At 46.4% G+C, this 26,759-nt stretch overlaps 1 protein-coding gene across 1 annotated transcript in view; it reads left to right on the top strand.

Moving 5' to 3' along the window:
• The first annotated feature begins 7,088 nt into the window (after positions 1 to 7,088).
• Positions 7,089 to 26,759, top strand: part of LOC135572822 (ras-related protein Rap-1b) — a 55,089-nt gene continuing 35,418 nt past the window's right edge. Inside the window, exons 1-2 of the mRNA XM_065021258.1 lie at positions 7,089 to 7,202; positions 26,265 to 26,333. Coding sequence (XP_064877330.1) covers positions 7,146 to 7,202; positions 26,265 to 26,333 — 126 coding nt within the window. The 5' untranslated portion in view covers positions 7,089 to 7,145. The remainder of the gene's footprint in view (positions 7,203 to 26,264; positions 26,334 to 26,759) is intronic.

The following is a 26,759-nucleotide window of genomic DNA, read 5'->3' as shown; positions in this document are numbered from 1 at the left end:
AACAGTCAAACTAAACACAGCGCTCTGCAGTCCAATAAGTCAACAGTCCTTCTCTCTATAACTGAAACACAGCGCTCTGCAGTCCAATAAGCCAACAGTCCTTCTCTCTATAACTGAAACAAACAATAAGTCAACAGTCCTTCTCTCTATAACTGCTCTGCAGTCAATAAGTCAACAGTCCTTCTCTCTATAACTGAAACACAGCGCTCTGCAGTCAATAAGTCAACAGTCCTTCTCTCTATAACTGAAACACAGCGCTCTGCAGTCCAATAAGTCAACAGTCCTTCTCTCTATAACTGAAACACAGCGCTCTGCAGTCCAATAAGTCAACAGTCCTTCTCTCTATAACTGAAACACAGCGCTCTGCAGTCAATAAGTCAACAGTCCTTCTCTCTATAACTGAAACACAGCGCTCTGCAGTCAATAAGTCAACAGTCCTTCTCTCTATAACTGAAACACAGCGCTCTGCAGTCAATAAGTCAACAGTCCTTCTCTCTATAAGTGAAACACAGCGCTCTGCAGTCAATAAGCAACAGTCCTTCTCTCTATAACTGCTCTGCAGTCAATAAGAAACAGTCCTTCTCTCTATAACTGAAACACAGCGCTCTGCAGTCAATAAGTCAACAGTCCTTCTCTCTATAACTGAAACACAGCGCTCTGCAGTCCAATAAGTCAACAGTCCTTCTCTCTATAACTGAAACACAGCGCTCTGCAGTCCAATAAGTCAACAGTCCTTCTCTCTATAACTGAAACACAGCGCTCTGCAGTCCAATAAGTCAACAGTCCTTCTCTCTATAACTGAAACACAGCGCTCTGCAGTCCAATAAGCCAACAGTCCTTCTCTCTATAACTGAAACACAGCGCTCTGCAGTCCAATAAGTCAACAGTCCTTCTCTCTATAACTGAAACACAGCGCTCTGCAGTCCAACAGTCCTTCTCTCTAAGTGAAACAAGCAGTCCAATAAGTCAACAGTCTTCTCTCTATAACTGAACTCTGCAGTCCAATAAGTCAACAGTCCTTCTCTCTATAACTGAAACACAGCGCTCTGCAGTCAATAAGTCAACAGTCCTTCTCTCTATAACTGAAACACAGCTCTGCAGTCAATAAGTCAACAGTCCTTCTCTCTATAACTGAAACACAGCGCTCTGCAGTCAATAAGTCAACAGTCCTTCTCTCTATAAGTGAAACACAGCGCTCTGCAGTCAATAAGTCAACAGTCCTTCTCTCTATAACTGAAACACAGCGCTCTGCAGTCCAATAAGCCAACAGTCCTTCTCTCTATAATCTGCAGTCCAATAAGTCAACAGTCCTTCTCTCTATAACTGAAACACAGCGCTCTGCAGTCCAATAAGTCAACAGTCCTTCTCTCTATAACTGAAACACAGCGCTCTGCAGTCCAATAAGCAGTCCTTCTCTCTATAAGTGAAACAGTCCTAAGTCTCTCCTTCTCTCTATAACTGAAACACAGCGCTCTGCAGTCCAATAAGTCAACAGTCCTTCTCTCTATAAGTGAAACTCTGCAGTCCAATAAGTCAACAGTCCTTCTCTCTATAACTGAAACACAGCGCTCTGCAGTCCAATAAGTCAACAGTCCTTCTCTCTATAACTGAAACACAGCGCTCTGCAGTCAATAAGTCAACAGTCCTTCTCTCTATAACTGAAACACAGCGCTCTGCAGTCAATAAGTCAACAGTCCTTCTCTCTATAACTGAAACACAGCGCTCTGCAGTCCAATAAGCCAACAGTCCTTCTCTCTATAACTGAAACACAGCGCTCTGCAGTCAATAAGTCAACAGTCCTTCTCTCTATAACTGAAACACAGCGCTCTGCAGTCCAATAAGTCAACAGTCCTTCTCTCTATAACTGAAACACAGCGCTCTGCAGTCCAATAAGTCAACAGTCCTTCTCTCTATAACTGAAACACAGCGCTCTGCAGTCAATAAGTCAACAGTCCTTCTCTCTAGTCCAAATAAGTCAACAGTCCTTCTCTCTATAACTGAAACACAGCGCTCTGCAGTCAATAAGTCAACAGTCCTTCTCTCTATAACTGAAACACAGCGCTCTGCAGTCCAATAAGTCAACAGTCCTTCTCTCTATAACTGAAACACAGCGCTCTGCAGTCCAATAAGTCAACAGTCCTTCTCTCTATAACTGAAACACAGCGCTCTGCAGTCCAATAAGTCAACAGTCCTTCTCTCTATAACTGTCCTTCTAAGTCAACAGTCCTTCTCTCTATAACTGAAACACAGCGCTCTGCAGTCAATAAGTCAACAGTCCTTCTCTCTATAACTGAAACACAGCGCTCTGCAGTCCAATAAGTCAACAGTCCTTCTCTCTATAAGTGAAACACAGCGCTCTGCAGTCCAATAAGTCAACAGTCCTTCTCTCTATAACTGAAACACAGCGCTCTGCAGTCAATAAGTCAACAGTCCTTCTCTCTATAACTGAAACACAGCGCTCTGCAGTCAATAAGTCAACAGTCCTTCTCTCTATAACTGAAACACAGCGCTCTGCAGTCCAATAAGTCAACAGTCCTTCTCTCTATAACTGAAACACAGCGCTCTGCAGTCAATAAGTCAACAGTCCTTCTCTCTATAACTGAAACACAGCGCTCTGCAGTCCAATAAGTCAACAGTCCTTCTCTCTATAACTGAAACACAGCGCTCTGCAGTCCAATAAGTCAACAGTCCTTCTCTCTATAACTGAAACACAGCGCTCTGCAGTCAATAAGTCAACAGTCCTTCTCTCTATAACTGAAACACAGCGCTCTAAGCAGTCCTTCTCTCTAATAAACACAGTCAGTCCTTCTCTCTATAAGTGAAACACAGCGCTCTGCAGTCAATAAGTCAACAGTCCTTCTCTCTATAACTGAAACACAGCGCTCTGCAGTCTTCTCAATAAGTCAACAGTCCTTCTCTCTATAACTGAAACACAGCGCTCTGCAGTCAATAAGCCAACAGTCCTTCTCTCTATAACTGAAACACAGCGCTCTGCAGTCCTTCTCTCTAATAAGCGCTCAAATAAGTCAGTCCTTCTCTCTATAACTGAAACACAGCGCTCTGCAGTCCAATAAGTCAACAGTCCTTCTCTCTATAACTGAAACACAGCGCTCTGCAGTCCAATAAGTCAACAGTCCTTCTCTCTATAACTGAAACACAGCGCTCTGCAGTCCAATAAGTCAACAGTCCTTCTCTCTATAACTGAAACACAGCGCTCTGCAGTCTAAGTCAACAGTCCTTCTCTCTATAAGTGAAACACAGCGCTCTGCAGTCCAATAAGTCAACAGTCCTTCTCTCTATAAGTCACAGCGCTCTGCAGTCCAATAAGTCAACAGTCCTTCTCTCTATAAGTGAAACACAGCGCTCTGCAGTCCAATAAGTCAACAGTCCTTCTCTCTCTGAAACACAGCGCTCTGCAGTCAATAAGTCAACAGTCCTTCTCTCTATAACTGAAACACAGCGCTCTGCAGTCCAATAAGTCAACAGTCCTTCTCTCTATAATAAGTGAAACAAACACAGCGCTCTGCAGTCCAATAAGTCAACAGTCCTTCTCTCTATAACTGAAACACAGCGCTCTGCAGTCCAATAAGTCAACAGTCCTTCTCTCTATAACTGAAACACAGCGCTCTGCAGTCAATAAGTCAACAGTCCTTCTCTCTATAACTGAAACACAGCGCTCTGCAGTCCAATAAGTCAACAGTCCTTCTCTCTATAACTGAAACACAGCGCTCTGCAGTCCAATAAGTCAACAGTCCTTCTCTCTATAACTGAAACACAGCGCTCTGCAGTCCAATAAGTCAACAGTCCTTCTCTCTATAAGTGAAACACAGCGCTCTGCAGTCCAATAAGTCAACAGTCCTTCTCTCTATAACTGAAACACAGCGCTCTGCAGTCCAATAAGTCAACAGTCCTTCTCTCTATAAAACACAGCGCTGCAAATAAGCAACAGTCCTTCTCTCTATCTGCAGTCCAATAAGTCAACAGTCCTTCTCTCTATAACTGAAACACAGCGCTCTGCAGTCCAATAAGTCAACAGTCCTTCTCTCTATAATAAGTGAAACACAGCGCTCTGCAGTCCAATAAGTCAACAGTCCTTCTCTCTATAACTGAAACACAGCGCTCTGCAGTCCAATAAGTCAACAGTCCTTCTCTCTATAACTGAAACACAGCGCTCTGCAGTCAATAAGTCAACAGTCCTTCTCTCTATAACTGAAACACAGCGCTCTGCAGTCCAATAAGTCAACAGTCCTTCTCTCTATAACTGAAACACAGCGCTCTGCAGTCCAATAAGTCAACAGTCCTTCTCTCTATAACTGAAACACAGCGCTCTGCAGTCCAATAAGTCAACAGTCCTTCTCTCTATAACTGAAACACAGCGCTCTGCAGTCCAATAAGTCAACAGTCCTTCTCTCTATAACTGAAACACAGCGCTCTGCAGTCTCCTTCTCTCTATAACTGAAACACAGCGCTCTGCAGTCCAATAAGTCAACAGTCCTTCTCTCTATAACTGAAACACAGCGCTCTGCAGTCCAATAAGCCAACAGTCCTTCTCTCTATAACTGAAACACAGCGCTCTGCAGTCCAATAAGCCAACAGTCCTTCTCTCTATAACTGAAACACAGCGCTCTGCAGTCCAATAAGTCAACAGTCCTTCTCTCTATAACTGAAACACAGCGCTCTGCAGTCCAATAAGTCAACAGTCCTTCTCTCTATAAGTGAAACACAGCGCTCTGCAGTCAATAAGTCAACAGTCCTTCTCTCTATAACTGAAACACAGCGCTGAAATAAGTCACAGTCCTTCTCTGCAGTCTGCAATAAGTCAACAGTCCTTCTCTCTATAACTGAAACACAGCGCTCTGCAGTCCAATAAGTCAACAGTCCTTCTCTCTATAACTGAAACACAGCGCTCTGCAGTCCAATAAGTCAACAGTCCTTCTCTCTATAACTGAAACACAGCGCTCTGCAGTCCAATAAGTCAACAGTCCTTCTCTCTTATAAGTGAAACACAGCGCTCTGCAGTCCAATAAGTCAACAGTCCTTCTCTCTATAAGTGAAACACAGCGCTCTGCAGTCAATAAGTCAACAGTCCTTCTCTCTATAACTGAAACACAGCGCTCTGCAGTCCAATAAGTCAACAGTCCTTCTCTCTATAACTGAAACACAGCGCTCTGCAGTCCAATAAGTCAACAGTCCTTCTCTCTATAAGTGAAACACAGCGCTCTGCAGTCCAATAAGTCAACAGTCCTTCTCTCTATAACTGAAACACAGCGCTCTGCAGTCCAATAAGTCAACAGTCCTTCTCTATAACTGAAACACAGCGCTCTGCAGTCCAATAAGTCAACAGTCCTTCTCTCTATAACTGAAACACAGCGCTCTGCAGTCCAATAAGCAACAGTCCTTCTCTCTATAACTGAAACACAGCGCAGTCCAATAAGTCAACAGTCCTTCTCTCTATAACTGAAACACAGCGCTCTGCAGTCCAATAAGTCAACAGTCCTTCTCTCTATAAGTGAAACACAGCGCTCTGCAGTCCAATAAGTCAACAGTCCTTCTCTCTATAACTGAAACACAGCGCTCTGCAGTCCAATAAGTCAACAGTCCTTCTCTCTATAACTGAAACACAGCGCTCTGCAGTCCAATAAGCCAACAGTCCTTCTCTCTATAACTGAAACACAGCGCTCTGCAGTCAATAAGTCAACAGTCCTCTCTCTCTATAACTGAAACACAGCGCTCTGCAGTCAATAAGTCAACAGTCCTTCTCTCTATAACTGAAACACAGCGCTCTGCAGTCCAATAAGTCAACAGTCCTTCTCTCTATAACTGAAACACAGCGCTCTGCAGTCCAATAAGTCAACAGTCCTTCTCTGCAGTCCAATAAGTCAACAGTCCTTCTCTCTATAACTGAAACACAGCGCTCTGCAGTCAATAAGTCAACAGTCCTTCTCTCTATAACTGAAACACAGCGCTCTGCAGTCCAATAAGTCAACAGTCCTTCTCTCTATAAGTGAAACACAGCGCTCTGCAGTCCAATAAGTCAACAGTCCTTCTCTCTATAACTGAAACACAGCGCTCTGCAGTCCAATAAGTCAACAGTCCTTCTCTCTATAACTGAAACACAGCGCTCTGCAGTCCAATAAGCCAACAGTCCTTCTCTCTATAACTGAAACACAGCGCTCTGCAGTCCAATAAGTCAACAGTCCTTCTCTCTATAAGTGAAACACAGCGCTCTGCAGTCCAATAAGTCAACAGTCCTTCTCTCTATAAGTGAAACACAGCGCTCTGCAGTCCAATAAGTCAACAGTCCTTCTCTCTATAAGTGAAACACAGCGCTCTGCAGTCTGCAACAGTCCTCTCTAAACTAAACACAGCGCTCTGCAGTCAACAGTCCTTCTCTCTATAAGTGAAACACAGCGCTCTGCAGTCCAATAAGCCAACAGTCCTTCTCTCTATAACTGAAACACAGCGCTCTGCAGTCCAATAAGTCAAAAGTCCTTCTCTCTATAACTGAAACACAGCGCTCTGCAGTCCAATAAGTCACTTTATATATGACAGGCCATTGAACAATTCTTAAGTTATTACATGGTAGTTTACCATGTTATTATCATGTTATTATCATGTTATTACCATGATATTACCATGTTAGTTTACCATGTTATTACCATATTACCATGTTAGTTTACCATGTTATTACCATGTTATTACCATGTTATTACATGTTATTACCATGTTATTACATGTTATTACCATGTTATTACATGTTATTACCATGATATTACCATGTTATTATCATGTTATTACCATGTTATTATTTACATTTACATTACATTTAAGTCATTTAGCAGACGCTCTTATCCAGAGCGACTTACAAATTGGTGCATTCACCTTATGACATCCAGTGGAACAGTAGTGCATCTAAATCTTTTAAGGGGGGGGGGGGGGGGGTGAGAGGGATTACTTTATCCTATCCTAGGTATTCCGTTATTACATGTTATTACCATGTTATTACATGATATTACCATGTTATTACCATGTTATTACCATGTTATTACCATGTTATTACCACGTTATTACCAGATGTTGAGCTGGTTAGCTGACCCTGGCCTCCTCTGTCTCTCTCTACAGGGTGACACCAGACACAGTGAACGATGCGTGAATACAAGTTAGTCGTCCTGGGCTCTGGAGGCGTAGGCAAGTCTGCTCTGGTAAGTCTCCCTCTCTCTCCATCTGTCTTCAACCCCCCCCCTTTGGGTTGCACAGGGCCGTAGGTTACCGAAATAGAACCTAGTTCCTCCTACTGGTTTCTTAAGGCTGTAGTATTCAGTACAGTGCTTGGTTAAGTTCCATAGATTACTCCGGGACCGGTGACTGTTCATGGACCGGGGATTGAGAAACACTACTGGAACACAGCGTTTCTCCATCCTGGTCCTGGGGACCCAACGAGAGGCGCATGTCTCTGCCCCTCAACCTGGTCCTGGGGACCCAACGAGGCGCATGTCTCTGCCCCTCAACCTGGTCCTGGGGACCCAACGAGGGGCGCATGTCTCTGCCCCTCAACCTGGTCCTGGGGACCCAACGAGGGGCGCATGTCTCTGCCCCTCAACCTGGTCCTGGGGACCCAACGAGGGGCGCATGTCTCTGCCCCTCAACCTGGTCCTGGGGACCCAACGAGGGGCGCATGTCTCTGCCCCTCAACCTGGTCCTGGGGACCCAACGAGGGGCGCATATCTCTGCCCCACCAAGTACTACCAGAGTAGATTCAACTCATTTGAATCAGGTGTCTGTGTGTTAGGGCAAAAAACTAAAAGGTGACCAGAGGAACTGGTTTGTATAGTCTCTGACCAGAGGAACTGGGTTGTATAGTCTCTGTCTCTGACCAGAGGAACTGGGTTGTATAGTCTCTGTCTCTGACCAGAGGAACTGGGTTGTATAGTCTCTGACCAGGGAACTGGGTTGTATAGTCTCTGTCTCTGACCAGAGGAACTGGGTTGTATAGTCTCTGTCTCTGACCAGAGGAACTGGGTTGTATAGTCTCTGACCAGGGGAACTGGGTTGTATAGTCTCTGACCAGGGGAACTGGGTTGTATAGTCTCTGTCTCTGACCAGAGGAACTGGGTTGTATAGTCTCTGACCAGGGGAACTGGGTTGTATAGTCTCTGTCTCTGACCAGAGGAACTGGGTTGTATAGTCTCTGTCTCTGACCAGAGGAACTGGGTTGTATAGTCTCTGACCAGGGGAACTGGGTTGTATAGTCTCTGTCTCTGACCAGAGGAACTGGGTTGTATAGTCTCTGTCTCTGACCAGAGGAACTGGGTTGTATAGTCTCTGACCAGGGGAACTGGGTTGTATAGTCTCTGACCAGAGGAACTGGGTTGTATAGTCTCTGTCCAGAGGAACTGGGTTGTATAGTCTCTGACCAGGGGAACTGGGTTGTATAGTCTCTGACCAGAGGAACTGGGTTGTATAGTCTCTGTCTCTGACCAGAGGAACTGGGTTGTATAGTCTCTGTCTCTGACCAGAGGAACTGGGTTGTATAGTCTCTGACCAGAGGAACTGGGTTGTATAGTCTCTGTCTCTGACCAGAGGAACTGGGTTGTATAGTCTCTGACCAGAGGAACTGGGTTGTATAGTCTCTGTCTCTGACCAGAGGAACTGGGTTGTATAGTCTCTGTCTCTGACCAGAGGAACTGGGTTGTATAGTCTCTGTCTCTGACCAGAGGAACTGGGTTGTATAGTCTCTGACCAGAGGAACTGGGTTGTATAGTCTCTGACCAGAGGAACTGGGTTGTATAGTCTCTGACCAGAGGAACTGGGTTGTATAGTCTCTGACCAGAGGAACTGGGTTGTATAGTCTCTGACCAGAGGAACTGGGTTGTATAGTCTCTGACCAGAGGAACTGGGTTGTATAGTCTCTGTCTCTGACCAGAGGAACTGGGTTGTATAGTCTCTGTCTCTGACCAGAGGAACTGGGTTGTATAGTCTCTGACCAGAGGAACTGGGTTGTATAGTCTCTGACCAGAGGAACTGGGTTGTATAGTCTCTGACCAGAGGAACTGGGTTGTATAGTCTCTGACCAGAGGAACTGGGTTGTATAGTCTCTGACCAGAGGAACTGGGTTGTATAGTCTCTGACCAGAGGAACTGGGTTGTATAGTCTCTGTCTCTGACCAGAGGAACTGGGTTGTATAGTCTCTGTCTCTGACCAGAGGAACTGGGTTGTATAGTCTCTGACCAGAGGAACTGGGTTGTATAGTCTCTGACCAGAGGAACTGGGTTGTATAGTCTCTGACCAGAGGAACTGGGTTGTATAGTCTCTGACCAGAGGAACTGGGTTGTATAGTCTCTGACCAGAGGAACTGGGTTGTATAGTCTCTGACCAGAGGAACTGGGTTGTATAGTCTCTGACCAGGGGAACTGGGTTGTATAGTCTCTGACCAGAGGAACTGGGTTGTATAGTCTCTGACCAGAGGAACTGGGTTGTATAGTCTCTGACCAGAGGAACTGGGTTGTATAGTCTCTGTCTCTGACCAGAGGAACTGGGTTGTATAGTCTCTGTCTCTGACCAGGGGAACTGGGTTGTATAGTCTCTGTCTCTGACCAGGGGAACTGGGTTGTATAGTCTCTGACCAGAGGAACTGGGTTGTATAGTCTCTGTCTCTGACCAGAGGAACTGGGTTGTATAGTCTATGTCTCTGACCAGAGGAACTGGGTTGTATAGTCTCTGACCAGAGGAACTGGGTTGTATAGTCTCTGTCTCTGACCAGAGGAACTGGGTTGTATAGTCTCTGACCAGAGGAACTGGGTTGTATAGTCTCTGTCTCTGACCAGAGGAACTGGGTTGTATAGTCTCTGTCTCTGACCAGAGGAACTGGGTTGTATAGTCTCTGACCAGAGGAACTGGGCCTTTTACATTCTGTCTCTGACCAGAGGAACTGGGCCTTTTACATTCTGTCTCTGACCAGAGGAACTGGGCCTTTTACATTCTGTCTCTGACCAGAGGAACTGGGTTGTATAGTCTCTGACCAGAGGAACTGGGTTGTATAGTCTCTGTCTCTGACCAGAGGAACTGGGTTGTATAGTCTCTGACCAGGGGAACTGGGTTGTATAGTCTCTGACCAGGGGAACTGGGTTGTATAGTCTCTGACCAGGGGAACTGGGTTGTATAGTCTCTGACCAGAGGAACTGGGTTGTATAGTCTCTGACCAGAGGAACTGGGTTGTATAGTCTCTGTCTCTGACCAGAGGAACTGGGTTGTATAGTCTCTGACCAGAGGAACTGGGTTGTATAGTCTCTGACCAGAGGAACTGGGTTGTATAGTCTCTGACCAGAGGAACTGGGTTGTATAGTCTCTGACCAGAGGAACTGGGTTGTATAGTCTCTGACCAGGGGAACTGGGTTGTATAGTCTCTGACCAGAGGAACTGGGTTGTATAGTCTCTGACCAGAGGAACTGGGTTGTATAGTCTCTGACCAGAGGAACTGGGTTGTATAGTCTCTGTCTCTGACCAGAGGAACTGGGTTGTATAGTCTCTGTCTCTGACCAGGGGAACTGGGTTGTATAGTCTCTGTCTCTGACCAGAGGAACTGGGTTGTATAGTCTCTGTCTCTGACCAGGGGAACTGGGTTGTATAGTCTCTGACCAGAGGAACTGGGTTGTATAGTCTCTGTCTCTGACCAGAGGAACTGGGTTGTATAGTCTATGTCTCTGACCAGAGGAACTGGGTTGTATAGTCTCTGACCAGAGGAACTGGGTTGTATAGTCTCTGTCTCTGACCAGAGGAACTGGGTTGTATAGTCTCTGACCAGAGGAACTGGGTTGTATAGTCTCTGTCTCTGACCAGAGGAACTGGGTTGTATAGTCTCTGTCTCTGACCAGAGGAACTGGGTTGTATAGTCTCTGTCTCTGACCAGAGGAACTGGGTTGTATAGTCTCTGACCAGAGGAACTGGGCCTTTTACATTCTGTCTCTGACCAGAGGAACTGGGCCTTTTACATTCTGTCTCTGACCAGAGGAACTGGGCCTTTTACATTCTGTCTCTGACCAGAGGAACTGGGTTGAATAGTCTCTGACCAGAGGAACTGGGTTGTATAGTCTCTGTCTCTGACCAGAGGAACTGGGTTGTATAGTCTCTGACCAGGGGAACTGGGTTGTATAGTCTCTGACCAGGGGAACTGGGTTGTATAGTCTCTGACCAGGGGAACTGGGTTGTATAGTCTCTGACCAGAGGAACTGGGTTGTATAGTCTCTGACCAGAGGAACTGGGTTGTATAGTCTCTGTCTCTGACCAGAGGAACTGGGTTGTATAGTCTCTGTCTCTGACCAGAGGAACTGGGTTGTATAGTCTCTGTCTCTGACCAGAGGAACTGGGTTGTATAGTCTCTGTCTCTGACCAGAGGAACTGGGTTGTATAGTCTCTGTCTCTGACCAGAGGAACTGGGTTGTATAGTCTCTGACCAGAGGAATTGGGTTGTATAGTCTCTGTCTCTGACCAGAGGAACTGGGTTGTATAGTCTCTGACCAGAGGAATTGGGTTGTATAGTCTCTGTCTCTGACCAGAGGAACTGGGTTGTATAGTCTCTGACCAGAGGAACTGGGTTGTATAGTCTCTGTCTCTGACTAGAGGAACTGGGTTGTATAGTCTCTGACCAGAGGGACTGGGTTGTATAGTCTCTGTCTCTGACCAGAGGAACTGGGTTGTATAGTCTCTGACCAGAGGAACTGGGTTGTATAGTCTCTGTCTCTGACCAGAGGAACTGGGTTGTATAGTCTCTGACCAGAGGAACTGGGTTGTATAGTCTCTGACCAGAGGAACTGGGTTGTATAGTCTCTGACCAGGGGAACTGGGTTGTATAGTCTCTGACCAGAGGAACTGGGTTGTATAGTCTCTGACCAGAGGAACTGGGTTGTATAGTCTCTGACCAGAGGAACTGGGTTGTATAGTCTCTGTCTCTGACCAGAGGAACTGGGTTGTATAGTCTCTGTCTCTGACCAGAGGGAACTGGGTTGTATAGTCTCTGTCTCTGACCAGAGGAACTGGGTTGTATAGTCTCTGTCTCTGACCAGAGGGAACTGGGTTGTATAGTCTCTGTCTCTGACCAGAGGAACTGGGTTGTATAGTCTCTGTCTCTGACCAGAGGAACTGGGTTGTATAGTCTCTGTCTCTAACCAGAGGAACTGGGTTGTATAGTCTCTGTCTCTGACCAGAGGAACTGGGTTGTATAGTCTCTGTCTCTGACCAGAGGAACTGGGTTGTATAGTCTCTGTCTCTGACCAGGGGAACTGGGTTGTATAGTCTCTGTCTCTGACCAGAGGAACTGGGTTGTATAGTCTCTGGCCAGAGGAACTGGGTTGTATAGTCTCTGACCAGAGGAACTGGGTTGTATAGTCTCTGACCAGAGGAACTGGGTTGTATAGTCTCTGTCCAGAGGAACTGGGTTGTATAGTCTCTGTCTCTGACCAGAGGAACTGGGTTGTATAGTCTCTGACCAGAGGAACTGGGTTGTATAGTCTCTGTCTCTGACCAGAGGAACTGGGTTGTATAGTCTCTGACCAGAGGAACTGGGTTGTATAGTCTCTGACCAGAGGAACTGGGTTGTATAGTCTCTGAACAGAGGAACTGGGTTGTATAGTCTCTGTCTCTGACCAGAGGAACTGGGTTGTATAGTCTCTGACCAGAGGAACTGGGTTGTATAGTCTCTGACCAGAGGAACTGGGTTGTATAGTCTCTGAACAGAGGAACTGGGTTGTATAGTCTCTGTCTCTGACCAGAGGAACTGGGTTGTAATAGTCTCTGTCTCTGACCAGAGGAACTGGGTTGTATAGTCTCTGTCTCTGACCAGAGGAACTGGGTTGTATAGTCTCTGACCAGAGGAACTGGGTTGTATAGTCTCTGTCTCTGACCAGAGGAACTGGGTTGTATAGTCTCTGACCAGGGGAACTGGGTTGTATAGTCTCTGTAGTGCAGGCCTGGCGGTCCCTCTCTCCCAGGAGACTCATGTCCTTAGCTGGGTCACAGAGGACATCAGCTGTCATCGTTTAGCATTCCTTCTATCACTCTATTTCTCCATCCCTCCATCACTATATCTCTCCATCCCTCCATCACTATATCTCTCCATCCCTCCATCACTATATCTCTCCATCCCTCCATCACTATATCCCTCCATCACTATATCCCTCCATCACTATCCCTCCATCACTATATCCCTCCATCACTATATCCCTCCATCACTATATCCCTCCATCCCTCCATCCCTCCATCAATATATCCCTCCATCCCTCCATCAATATATCCCTCCATCACTATATCCCTCCATCACTATATCCCTCCATCACTATATCCCTCCATCCCTCCTCACCTTCATCCCCCTCCCTCCCTCCATCCATCCATCCCGCCCCCCTCCCTCCCCCTCCCTCCCTCCCTCCACCCCTCCCTTCCTCCCTCCAAACGCCCCTCCCTCCATCCCTCCCTCCCGTCCTCCACCCCCTCCCTCCCTCCCTCCCTCTCTCTCTATGAAAAGAGATCGGAGATATGAATAGAGGTCGGAGATATGAATAGAGGCTGGCGATATGAATAGAGGCCGGAGATATGAATAGAGGCCGGATATATGAATAGAGGTCAGAGATATGAATAGAGGCCGGAGATATGAATAGAGGTCGGAGATATGAATAGTGGCCGGGGATATGAATAGAGGTCGGAGATATGAATAGAGGTCGGAGATATGAATAGAGTCCGGAGATATGAATAGAGTCCGGAGATATGAATAGAGTCCGGAGATATGAATAGAGTCCGGAGATATGAATAGAGGCCGGCGATATGAATAGAGGCCGGCGATATGAATAGAGGCCGGCGATATGAATAGAGGCCGGCGATATGAATAGTGGCCGGGGATATGAATAGTGGCCGGGGATGTGAATAGAGGTCAGATGCCATTAGATCTTCTGAACAGATCATCGACTGTTTATTGATCTGATAAAATACTTGTCATTCAGAGAGGAACCTCTAATGGCGCCCCCTGTACATACTGCCATATAAAGACAGACTTTAACCTTCTGTCCCATTTTATAATGGCTAGCGTGTTCTTTGGGTGACCCACACGTACTGTTCTATAAAGTAGCTCGGCCTTTTTTTAGAATGGCTAACAATAGCATGTTTATCTCTCCATGTTGTCTGAATGTGTTGGTATTGTCTCTACGTAGGCTAACTTTCTCCTAGCGCACCAGGCTAGTTAGTTCCATCCCACTGATCACCAACAGTGATCAGTGGGATGGAACTAATCTGAAAACAAGACTCCCTAAATTTTATCAGCATATCGATTGCGCAACCAGGGGTGGTAAAACCTTGGATCATTGTTACTCTAACTTCCGCGACGCATATAAGGCCCTGCCCCGCCCCCCTTTCGGAAAAGCTGACCACGACTCCATTTTGTTGATCCCTGCCTACAGGCAGAAACTTAAACAAGAGGCTCCCACGCTGAGGTCTGTCCAACGCTGGTCAGACCAAGCTGACTCCACACTCCAAGACTGCTTCCATCACGTGGACTGGGACATGTATCGTATTGCGTCAGATAAAAATATTGACGAATACGCTGATTCGGTGTGCGAGTTCATTAGAACGTGCGTTGAAGATGTCGTTCCCATAGCAACGATAAAAACATTCCCTAACCAGAAACCGTGGATTGATGGCAGCATTCGCGTGAAACTGAAAGCGCGAACCACTGCTTTTAATCAGGGCAAGGTGTCTGGCAACATGACCGAATACAAACAGTGCAGCTATTCCCTCCGCAAGGCTATTAAACAAGCTAAGCGTCAGTACAGAGACAAAGTAGAATCTCAATTCAACGGCTCAGACACAAGAGGCATGTGGCAGGGTCTACAGTCAATCACGGACTACAAGAAGAAACCCAGCCCAGTCACGGACCAGGATGTCTTGCTCCCAGGCAGACTAAATAACTTCTTTGCCCGCTTTGAGGACAATACAGTGCCACTGACACGGCCTACAAGGAAAACATGCGGTCTCTCCTTCACTGCAGCCGAGGTGAGTAAGACATTTAAACGTGTTAACCCTCGCAAGGCTGCAGGCCCAGACGGCATCCCCAGCCGCGCCCTCAGAGCATGCGCAGACCAGCTGGCCGGTGTGTTTACGGACATATTCAATCAATCCCTATACCAGTCTGCTGTTCCCACATGCTTCAAGAGGGCCACCATTGTTCCTGTTCCCAAGAAAGCTAAGGTAACTGAGCTAAACGACTACCGCCCCGTAGCACTCACTTCCGTCATCATGAAGTGCTTTGAGAGACTAGTCAAGGACCATATCACCTCCACCCTACCTGACACCCTAGACCCACTCCAATTTGCTTACCGCCCAAATAGGTCCACAGACGATGCAATCTCAACCACACTGCACACTGCCCTAACCCACCTGGACAAGAGGAATACCTATGTGAGAATGCTGTTCATCGACTACAGCTCGGCATTCAACACCATAGTACCCTCCAAGCTCGTCATCAAGCTCGAGACCCTGGGTCTCGACCCCGCCCGTGCAACTGGGTACTGGACTTCCTGACGGGCCGCCCCAGGTGGTGAGGGTAGGCAACAACATCTCCTCCCCGCTGATCCTCAACACGGGGCCCCACAAGGGTGCGTTCTGAGCCCTCTCCTGTACTCCCTGTTCACCCACGACTGCGTGGCCACGCACGCCTCCAACTCAATCATCAAGTTTGCGGACGACACAACAGTGGTAGGCTTGATTACCAACAACGACGAGACGGCCTACAGGGAGGAGGTGAGGGCCCTCGGAGTGTGGTGTCAGGAAAATAACCTCACACTCAACGTCAACAAAACTAAGGAGATGATTGTGGACTTCAGGAAACAGCAGAGGAAACACCCCCCTATCCACACCGATGGAACAGTAGTGGAGAGGGTAGCAAGTTTTAAGTTCCTCGGCATACACATCACAGACAAACTGAATTGGTCCACTCACACTGACAGCGTCGTGAAGAAGGTGCAGCAGCGCCTCTTCAACCTCAGGAGGCTGAAGAAATTCGGCTTGTCACCAAAAGCACTCATAAACTTCTACAGATGCACAATCGAGAGCATCCTGGTGGGCTGTATCACCGCCTGGTACGGCAACTGCTCCGCCCTCAACCGTAAGGCTCTCCAGAGGGTAGTGAGGTCTGCACAACGCATCACCGGGGGCAAACTACCTGCCCTCCAGGACACCTACACCACCCGATGTTACAGGAAGGCCATAAAGATCATCAAGGACATCAACCACCCGAACCACTGCCTGTTCACCCCGCTATCATCCAGAAGGCGAGGTCAGTACAGGTGCATCAAAGCTGGGACCGAGAGACTGAAAAACAGCTTCTATCTCAAGGCCATCAGACTGTTAAACAGCCACCACTAACATTGAGTGGCTGCTGCCAACACACTGTCATTGACACTGACCCAACTCCAGCCACTTTAATAATGGGAATTGATGGGAAATGTTGTAAATATATCACTAGCCACTTTAAACAATGCTACCTTATATAATGTTACTTACCCTACATTATTCATCTCATATGCATACGTATATACTGTACTCTACATCATCGACTGCATCCTTATGTAATACATGTATCACTAGCCACTTTAACTATGCCACTTTGTTTACTTTGTCTACATTCTCATCTCATATGTATATACTGTACTCGATACCATCTACTGTATGCTGCTCTGTACCATCACTCATTCATATATCCTTATGTACATATTCTTTATCCCCTTACACTGTGTATAAGACAGTAGTTTTGGAATTGTTAGTTAGATTACTTGTTGGTTATCACTGCATTGTCGGAACTAGAAGCACAAGCATTTCGCTACACTCGCATTAACATCTGCTAACCATGTGTATGTGACAAATAAAATGTGATTTGATTTGAGAGAGAGAGGTCCTACTGGTAACACCATGGAGTCATCCTACTATGGGAAGACCAAACAAACACCCCATTGGCTCTTTCTTCCTCTACATCCCTCTATATCCCTCTACGTTCCTCTGTATCCCTCTATATCCCTCTATATCCCTCTATATCCCTCTATATCCCTCTACATCACTCTATATCCCTCTATATCCCTCTGTATCCCTCTATATCCCTCTATATCCCTCTATATCCCTCTACATCCCTCTATATCCCTCTATAATCCTCTACATCCCTCTATATTCCTCTACATCCCTCTATATCCCTCTACATCCCTCTACATCACTCTATATCCCTCTATATCCCTCTACATCCCTCTACATCACTCTATATCCCTCTATATCCCTCTACATCCCTCTATATCCCTCTATATCCCTCTATATCCCTCTATATCCCTCTACATCCCTCTATATCCCTCTATATCCCTCTACATCCCTCTATATTCCTCTACATCCCTCTATATCCCTCTACATCCCTCTACATCCCTCTGTATCCCTCTATATTCCTCTATAATCCTCTACATCCCTCTATATCCCTCTACATCCCTCTATATTCCTCTATATCCCTCTATATTCCTCTACATCCCTCTACATCCCTCTATATCCCTCTATATTCCTCTACATCCCTCTATATCCCTCTACATCCCTCTCTTATCATCACTTCCTCCCCATTTCTCTCTCTCTCTGTCTCTCTCTCGCTCTCTCTCTCTCTCTCTACACTTGACCTCCCATTACACTATATAAGTGTTGGTGTAGAGAACTCCATTAGGTCTAATTGGATCACTATAGAAGTGTTGGTGTAGAGAACTCCATTAGTTCTAATTGGATCACTATATAAGTGGTGGTGTAGAGAACTCCATTAGGTCTAATTGGATCACTATATAAGTGGTGGTGTAGAGAACTCCATTAGGTCTAATTGGATCACTATATAAGTGGTGGTGTAGAGAACTCCATTAGGTCTAATTGGATCACTATATAAGTGGTGGTGTAGAGAGCTCCATTAGTTCTAATTGGATCACTATATAAGTTTTGGTGTAGAGAACTCCATTAGGTCTAATTGGATCACTATATACGTGTTGGTGTAGAGAACTCCATTAGTTCTAATTGGATCACTATATAAGTGGTGGTGTAGAGAACTCCATTAGTTCTAATTGGATCACTATAGAAGTGGTGGTGTAGAGAGCTCCATTAGTTCTAATTGGATCACTATATAAGTGGTGGTGTAGAGAACTCCATTAGGTCTAATTGGATCACTATAGAAGTGGTGGTGTAGAGAACTCCATTAGTTCTAATTGGATCACTATATAAGTGGTGGTGTAGAGAACTCCATTAGTTCTAATTGGATCACTATATAAGTGGTGGTGTAGAGAACTCCATTAGGTCTAATTGGATCACTATATAAGTGGTGGTGTAGAGAACTCCATTAGTTCTAATTGGATCACTATATAAGTGGTGGTGTAGAGAACTCCATTAGGTCTAATTGGATCACTATAGAAGTGGTGGTGTAGAGAACTCCATTAGTTCTAATTGGATCACTATATACGTGTTGGTGTAGAGAACTCCATTAGTTCTAATTGGATCACTATATAAGTGGTGGTGTAGAGAACTCCATTAGTTCTAATTGGATCACTATAGAAGTGGTGGTGTAGAGAGCTCCATTAGTTCTAATTGGATCACTATATAAGTGGTGGTGTAGAGAACTCCATTAGTTCTAATTGGATCACTATATAAGTGTTGGTGTAGAGAACTCCATTAGGTCTAATTGGATCACTATATAAGTGGTGGTGTAGAGAGCTCCATTAGTTCTAATTGGATCAAAGTGGTGGTGTAGAGAACTCCATTAGGTCTAATTGGATCACTATATAAGTGGTGGTGTAGAGAACTCCATTAGGTCTAATTGGATCACTATAGAAGTGGTGGTGTAGAGAACTCCATTAGTTCTAATTGGATCGAGAGAGAGAGACTCTTGTTGGAGTCCAGGCCACAGAGCGGTGCCTTGCCGCAGCCCGCCGTAACTAGGCAACGGGTGTAACAGTTGCAGCGTGGGAACCAGGGCGGCACCGCGAGTGGGTTTCACACACAACCTCCCTTAGCTTTTTTTTTTCCCCCAGGACATGTGATTTACTGTAGAGAAAGGAACAGAGGACGAGGTGGAGCGTGAGCTAAAAACCCTCTCACAGAGACAGGGAACTCATGTGGAAAACCCTCTCACAGAGACAGGGAACTCATGTGGAATACCCTCTCACAGAGACAGGGAACTCATGTGATAAACCCTCTCACAGAGACAGGGAACTCATGTGGAAAATCCCTCTCACAGAGACAGGGAACTCATGTGGAAAACCCTCTCACAGAGACAGGGAACTCATGTGAAAAATCCTCTCACAGAGACAGGGAACTCATGTGGAAAAACCCTCTCACAGAGACAGGGAACTCATGTGAAAATCCCTCTCACAGAGACAGGGAACTCATGTGGAAAAACCCTCTCACAGAGACAGGGAACTCATGTGGAAAACCCTCTCACAGAGACAGGGAACTCATGTGGAAAAACCCTCTCACAGAGACAGGGAACTCATGTGGAAAAACCCTCTCACAGAGACAGGGAACTCATGTGGAAAACCCCTCTCACAGAGACAGGGAACTCATGTGGAAAACCCTCTCACAGAGACAGGGAACTCATGTGATCCAGCTTCCCGAATCAGAACCATTCCAGATTTCCCCAGGACCAGATTGTGGCTGTAATGAAGAGCAGATAGTATAATCTTTACAGCCCTGTTTGGACCGGTCCCCATGGTCCTGATATTCACTATGGATCTTTTAATACAGACACTAATGGAGCTAGTCTGCTGGACCAGAGGCTCATTGTAGAGTCATTCATAAATCTCCTGTTCCCTGGACAGGGCTTCTAGCTAGAGCCACGTGTTGTTCAGAGGGAGGGAGGGAGGGAGGGGGAGGGAGGGAGGGAGGATAGAGAGGTAAAGGGGGGTGGGAAGGAGGGAAGGCTTCTAGCTAGAGCCACGTTTTGTTCAGAGGGAGGGAGGGAGGGAGGGAGGGAGAGGGAGGGAGGGAGGAAGGAAGGAAGGAAGGGTAGAGAGGTAAAGGAGGGAGGGAGGGAGGGAGGGAGGTAAAGGGGGGTGGGAGGGAGGGAGATTCTGTCAGACTTTGTCTCTGACAGTTTATCTCAGGAAGACAAAAATAATGGTGTTGCAACAAAAAAAAAAAAGTCCAGTTGCCATGACAACAAATACAAATTCCATCTAGACACCGTTGCCTTAGAGCACACAAAAAACGACACATACCTCGGCCTAAACATCAGCACCAAGGGTAACTTCCACAACGCTGTTAACCCTCTGACAAGGCAAAAGGGCCTTTCTACACCATCAAAAGGAACATCAAATTCCACATACCAGTTAGGATCTGGCTAAAAATACTTCTATATATCAATCATTTATAGAACCAATTTCCCTTTGTTTGTGAGGTCTGGGGTCCGCTCACCAACCAAGAATTCACAAAATGGGACAAACACCAAATTAAGACTCTGTCTCTCTCTGTCTCTGTCTCTGTCTCTCTCTCTCTCTCTCTCTCTCTCTCTCTAGGGTGTCATTGGGTCCTGGTCTAAAGTAGTACACTATATCGGGAATAGGGTGTCATTGGGTCCTGGTATAAAGTAGTACACTATATCGGGAATAGGGTGTCATTGGGTCCTGGTCTAAAGTAGTACACTATATCGGGAATAGGGTGTCATTGGGTCCTGGGCTAAAGTAGTACACTATATCGGGAATAGGGTGTCATTGGGTCCTGGGCTAAAGTAGTACACTATATCGGGAATAGGGTGTCATTGGGTTCTGGTATAAAGTAGTGCACTATGTAGGGAATAGGGTGTCATTTGGGACTCCCCCTCCCCACATTAGAGCTCCAGCAGTCCCGCTGGTGATTAGATTGATTTGTCTTAATTATTTACAAATGAGAGAGACAGAGAGAGACAGAGAGAGAGAGAGAGAGAGAGAGAGAGAGAGAGAGAGAGAGAGAGAGAGAGAGAGAGAGAGAGAGAGAGAGAGAGAGAGAGAGACAGAGAGAGAGAGAGAGAGAGAGAGAGAGAGAGAGAGAGACAGAGAGACAGAGACAGAGAGAGACAGAGACAGAGACAGAGACAGAGAGAGAGACAGAGAGAGAGACAGAGAGAGAGACAGAGAGAGAGAGAGAGAACTTCATGTCTTCACAAACGCAAACACACACTTCGAAGAGAGGAGATGCCAGAGAGTTCGAGACACGTTGACAAAGTGTGTGTTTGTTTGTTTGTTTGTTTGTTTGTTTGTTTGTTTGAGTCTGGAGGGAAGAGTGGATTTAATCTGATCACTGGTGTGAGTTCTGAGTCTGGAGGGAAGAGTGGATTTAATCTGATCACTGGTGTGAGTTCTGAGTCTGGAGGGAAGAGTGGATTTAATCTGATCACTGGTGTGAGTTCTGAGTCTGGAGGGAAGAGTGGATTTAATCTGATCACTGGTGTGAGTTCTGAGTCTGGAGGGAAGAGTGGATTTAATCTGATCACTGGTGTGAGTTCTGAGTCTGGAGGGAAGAGTGGATTTAATCTGATCACTGGTGTGAGTTCTGAGTCTGGAGGGAAGAGTGGATTTAATCTGATCACTGGTGTGAGTTCTGAGTCTGGAGGGAAGAGTGGATTTAATCTGATCACTGGTGTGAGTTCTGAGTCTGGAGGGAAGAGTGGATTTAATCTGATCACTGGTGTGAGTTCTGAGTCTGGAGGGAAGAGTGGATTTAATCTGATCACTGGTGTGAGTTCTGAGTCTGGAGGGAAGAGTGGATTTAATCTGATCACTGGTGTGAGTTCTGAGTCTGGAGGGAAGAGTGGATTTAATCTGATCACTGGTGTGAGTTCTGAGTCTGGAGGAAGAGTGGATTTAATCTGATCACTGGTGTGAGTTCTGAGTCTGGAGGGAAGAGTGGATTTAATCTGATCACTGGTGTGAGTTCTGAGTCTGGAGGGAAGAGTGGATTTAATCTGATCACTGGTGTGAGTTCTGAGTCTGGAGGGAAGAGTGGATTTAATCTGATCACTGGTGTGAGTTCTGAGTCTGGAGGGAAGAGTGGATTTAATCTGATCACTGGTGTGAGTTCTGAGTCTGGAGGGAAGAGTGGATTTAATCTGATCACTGGTGTGAGTTCTGAGTCTGGAGGGAAGAGTGGATTTAATCTGATCACTGGTGTGAGTTCTGAGTCTGGAGGGAAGAGTGGATTTAATCTGATCACTGGTGTGAGTTCTGAGTCTGGAGGGAAGAGTGGATTTAATCTGATCACTGGTGTGAGTTCTGAGTCTGGAGGGAAGAGTGGATTTAATCTGATCACTGGTGTGAGTTCTGAGTCTGGAGGGAAGAGTGGATTTAATCTGATCACTGGTGTGAGTTCTGAGTCTGGAGGGAAGAGTGGATTTAATCTGATCACTGGTGTGAGTTCTGAGTCTGGAGGGAAGAGTGGATTTAATCTGATCACTGGTGTGAGTTCTGAGTCTGGAGGAAGAGTGGATTTAATCTGATCACTGGTGTGAGTTCTGAGTCTGGAGGGAAGAGTGGATTTAATCTGATCACTGGTGTGAGTTCTGAGTCTGGAGGGAAGAGTGGATTTAATCTGATCACTGGTGTGAGTTCTGAGTCTGGAGGGAAGAGTGGATTTAATCTGATCACTGGTGTGAGTTCTGAGTCTGGAGGAAGAGTGGATTTAATCTGATCACTGGTGTGAGTTCTGAGTCTGGAGGGAAGAGTGGATTTAATCTGATCACTGGTGTGAGTTCTGAGTCTGGAGGGAAGAGTGGATTTAATCTGATCACTGGTGTGAGTTCTGAGTCTGGAGGGAAGAGTGGATTTAATCTGATCACTGGTGTGAGTTCTGAGTCTGGAGGGAAGAGTGGATTTAATCTGATCACTGGTGTGAGTTCTGAGTCTGGAGGGAAGAGTGGATTTAATCTGATCACTGGTGTGAGTTCTGAGTCTGGAGGAAGAGTGGATTTAATCTGATCACTGGTGTGAGTTCTGAGTCTGGAGGGAAGAGTGGATTTAATCTGATCACTGGTGTGAGTTCTGAGTCTGGAGGAAGAGTGGATTTAATCTGATCACTGGTGTGAGTTCTGAGTCTGGAGGGAAGAGTGGATTTAATCTGATCACTGGTGTGAGTTCTGAGTCTGGAGGAAGAGTGGATTTAATCTGATCACTGGTGTGAGTTCTGAGTCTGGAGGGAAGAGTGGATTTAATCTGATCACTGGTGTGAGTTCTGAGTCTGGAGGGAAGAGTGGATTTAATCTGATCACTGGTGTGAGTTCTGAGTCTGGAGGAAGAGTGGATTTAATCTGATCACTGGTGTGAGTTCTGAGTCTGGAGGGAAGAGTGGATTTAATCTGATCACTGGTGTGAGTTCTGAGTCTGGAGGGAAGAGTGGATTTAATCTGATCACTGGTGTGAGTTCTGAGTCTGGAGGGAAGAGTGGATTTAATCTGATCACTGGTGTGAGTTCTGAGTCTGGAGGGAAGAGTGGATTTAATCTGATCACTGGTGTGAGTTCTGAGTCTGGAGGGAAGAGTGGATTTAATCTGATCACTGGTGTGAGTTCTGAGTCTGGAGGGAAGAGTGGATTTAATCTGATCACTGGTGTGAGTTCTGAGTCTGGAGGGAAGAGTGGATTTAATCTGATCACTGGTGTGAGTTCTGAGTCTGGAGGGAAGAGTGGATTTAATCTGATCACTGGTGTGAGTTCTGAGTCTGGAGGGAAGAGTGGATTTAATCTGATCACTGGTGTGAGTTCTGAGTCTGGAGGGAAGAGTGGATTTAATCTGATCACTGGTGTGAGTTCTGAGTCTGGAGGGAAGAGTGGATTTAATCTGATCACTGGTGTGAGTTCTGAGTCTGGAGGGAAGAGTGGATTTAATCTGATCACTGGTGTGAGTTCTGAGTCTGGAGGGAAGAGTGGATTTAATCTGATCACTGGTGTGAGTTCTGAGTCTGGAGGGAAGAGTGGATTTAATCTGATCACTGGTGTGAGTTCTGAGTCTGGAGGGAAGAGTGGATTTAATCTGATCACTGGTGTGAGTTCTGAGTCTGGAGGGAAGAGTGGATTTAATCTGATCACTGGTGTGAGTTCTGAGTCTGGAGGGAAGAGTGGATTTAATCTGATCACTGGTGTGAGTTCTGAGTCTGGAGGGAAGAGTGGATTTAATCTGATCACTGGTGTGAGTTAGTCTGGAGGGAAGAGTGGATTTAATCTGATCACTGGTGTGAGTTCTGAGTCTGGAGGGAAGAGTGGATTTAATCTGATCACTGGTGTGAGTTCTGAGTCTGGAGGGAAGAGTGGATTTAATCTGATCACTGGTGTGAGTTCTGAGTCTGGAGGGAAGAGTGGATTTAATCTGATCACTGGTGTGAGTTCTGAGTCTGGAGGAGAAGAGTGGATTTAATCTGATCACTGGTGTGAGTTCTGAGTCTGGAGGGAAGAGTGGATTTAATCTGATCACTGGTGTGAGTTCTGAGTCTGGAGGGAAGAGTGGATTTAATCTGATCACTGGTGTGAGTTCTGAGTCTGGAGGGAAGAGTGGATTTAATCTGATCACTGGTGTGAGTTCTGAGTCTGGAGGGAAGAGTGGATTTAATCTGATCACTGGTGTGAGTTCTGAGTCTGGAGGGAAGAGTGGATTTAATCTGATCACTGGTGTGAGTTCTGAGTCTGGAGGGAAGAGTGGATTTAATCTGATTACTGGTGTGAGTTCTGAGTCTGGAGGGAAGAGTGGAAATGTGTTTATGGGTTAATGTGTGTGTTTAGAACTATGTGATCAGCACACATGTACGTGCGTCAGAACCAACCCCCTGGTCAGAACCAACCCCCTGGTCCCAGCCAGACAGAGTAGCAGCACTCTGGTCAGAACCAACCCCCTGGTCCCAGCCAGACAGAGTAGCAGCACTCTGGTCAGAACCAACCCCCTGGTCCCAGCCAGACAGAGTAGCAGCACTCTGGTCAGAACCAACCCCCTGGTCAGAACCAACCCCCTGGTCCCAGCCAGACAGAGTAGTAGCACTCTGGTCAGAACCAACCCCCTGGTCAGAACCAACCCCCTGGTCCCAGTCAGACAGAGTAGCCCTCACATCTTGTAACGTCCTCACTCTCACTGTTTGCCTGTGTTCTTCAGTCTCCTGACGTCTGTTAATCCCAGTCAGCTCAGTGTGTTCTTCAGTCTCCTGACGTCTGTTAATCCCAGTCAGCTCAGTGTGTTCTTCAGTCTCCTGACGTCTGTTAATCCCAGTCAGCTCAGTGTGTTCTTCAGTCTCCTGACGTCTGTTAATCCCAGTCAGCTCAGTGTGTTCTTCAGTCTCCTGACGTCTGTTAATCCCAGTCAGCTCAGTGTGTTCTTCAGTCTCCTGACGTCTGTTAATCCCAGTCAGCTCAGTGTGTTCTTCAGTCTCCTGACGTCTGTTAATCCCAGTCAGCTCAGTGTGTTCTTCAGTCTCCTGACGTCTGTTAATCCCAGTCAGCTCAGTGTGTTCTTCAGTCTCCTGATGTCTGTTAATCCCAGTCAGCTCAGTGTGTTCTTCAGTCTCCTGACGTCTGTTAATCCCAGTCAGCTCAGTGTGTTCTTCAGTCTCCTGACGTCTGTTAATCCCAGTCAACTCAGTGTGTTCTTCAGTCTCCTGACGTCTGTTAATCCCAGTCAGCTCAGTGTGTTCTTCAGTCTCCTGACGTCTGTTAATCCCAGTCAGCTCAGTGTGTTCTTCAGTCTCCTGACGTCTGTTAATCCCAGTCAGCTCAGTGTGTTCTTCAGTCTCCTGACGTCTGTTAATCCCAGTCAGCTCAGTGTGTTCTTCAGTCTCCTGACGTCTGTTAATCCTGTTGTTAAACGGCTTCATGTTTTACATGCTTTTCTTCCTGTCCTCGTCTAAGGATAACAGGTCTTCTGTATGACTCAGTGTCTGCTCCCAAATCTCACCCTATTCTCTATATATTGCGCCTCTTGGCTCTGGTCAAAAGTAGTGCACTATATAGGGAATAGGGTGCCATTTGGGACACATAGGTGTGTATTTCTGTATATTAAAGACAATCATGAGCCACCTGTTGAGATGAATTTACTAAGGCTGTGTGGGTGTCTAGAATGGGAATCTGCCTCACAGCCTGCATGCAACCTTCTATAATCTCATTTATTAACTCACCTTCTCTTCTCTTCTCTTCTCTTCTCTCTCTCTCTCGTCTCTCTCTCTCGTCTCTCTCTCTCTCTCTCTTTTGTCTCTCTCTCTTTTGTCTCTCTCTCTCTTTTGTCTCTACAGACTGTACAGTTTGTTCAGGGGATTTTCGTGGAGAAATATGACCCGACAATAGAAGACTCGTACAGAAAGGTAAGTCAAGTATTGCTATCTTCCCTTGACATCATCATTAGTGGCCCACTGGTCCTGTGACATCATCATTTAGTGACCCCCTGACCCTGTGACATCATCATTGGTGACCCCCTAGCCCGGTGACATCATCATTAGTGGCCCCCTGGCCCTGTGACATCATCATTAGTGTCCCCCTGGCCCTGTGACATCATCATTAGTGTCCCCCTGGCCCTGTGACATCATCATTAGTGGCCCCCTGGTCCTGTGACATCATCATTTAGTGACCCCCCTGACCCTGTGACATCATCATTAGTGGCCCCCTGGCCCTGTGACATCATCATTAGTGGCCCCTTGGCCATGTGACATCATCATTAGTGGCCCCCTGGCCCTGTGACATCATCATTAGTGGCCCCCTGGCCCTGTGACATCATCATTAGTGCCCCCCTG

This window comes from Oncorhynchus nerka, linkage group LG8, assembly GCF_034236695.1.
Source record: "Oncorhynchus nerka isolate Pitt River linkage group LG8, Oner_Uvic_2.0, whole genome shotgun sequence".
NCBI lineage: Eukaryota > Metazoa > Chordata > Actinopteri > Salmoniformes > Salmonidae > Oncorhynchus > Oncorhynchus nerka.
This window is presented reverse-complemented; position numbering and strand designations above follow the sequence as displayed.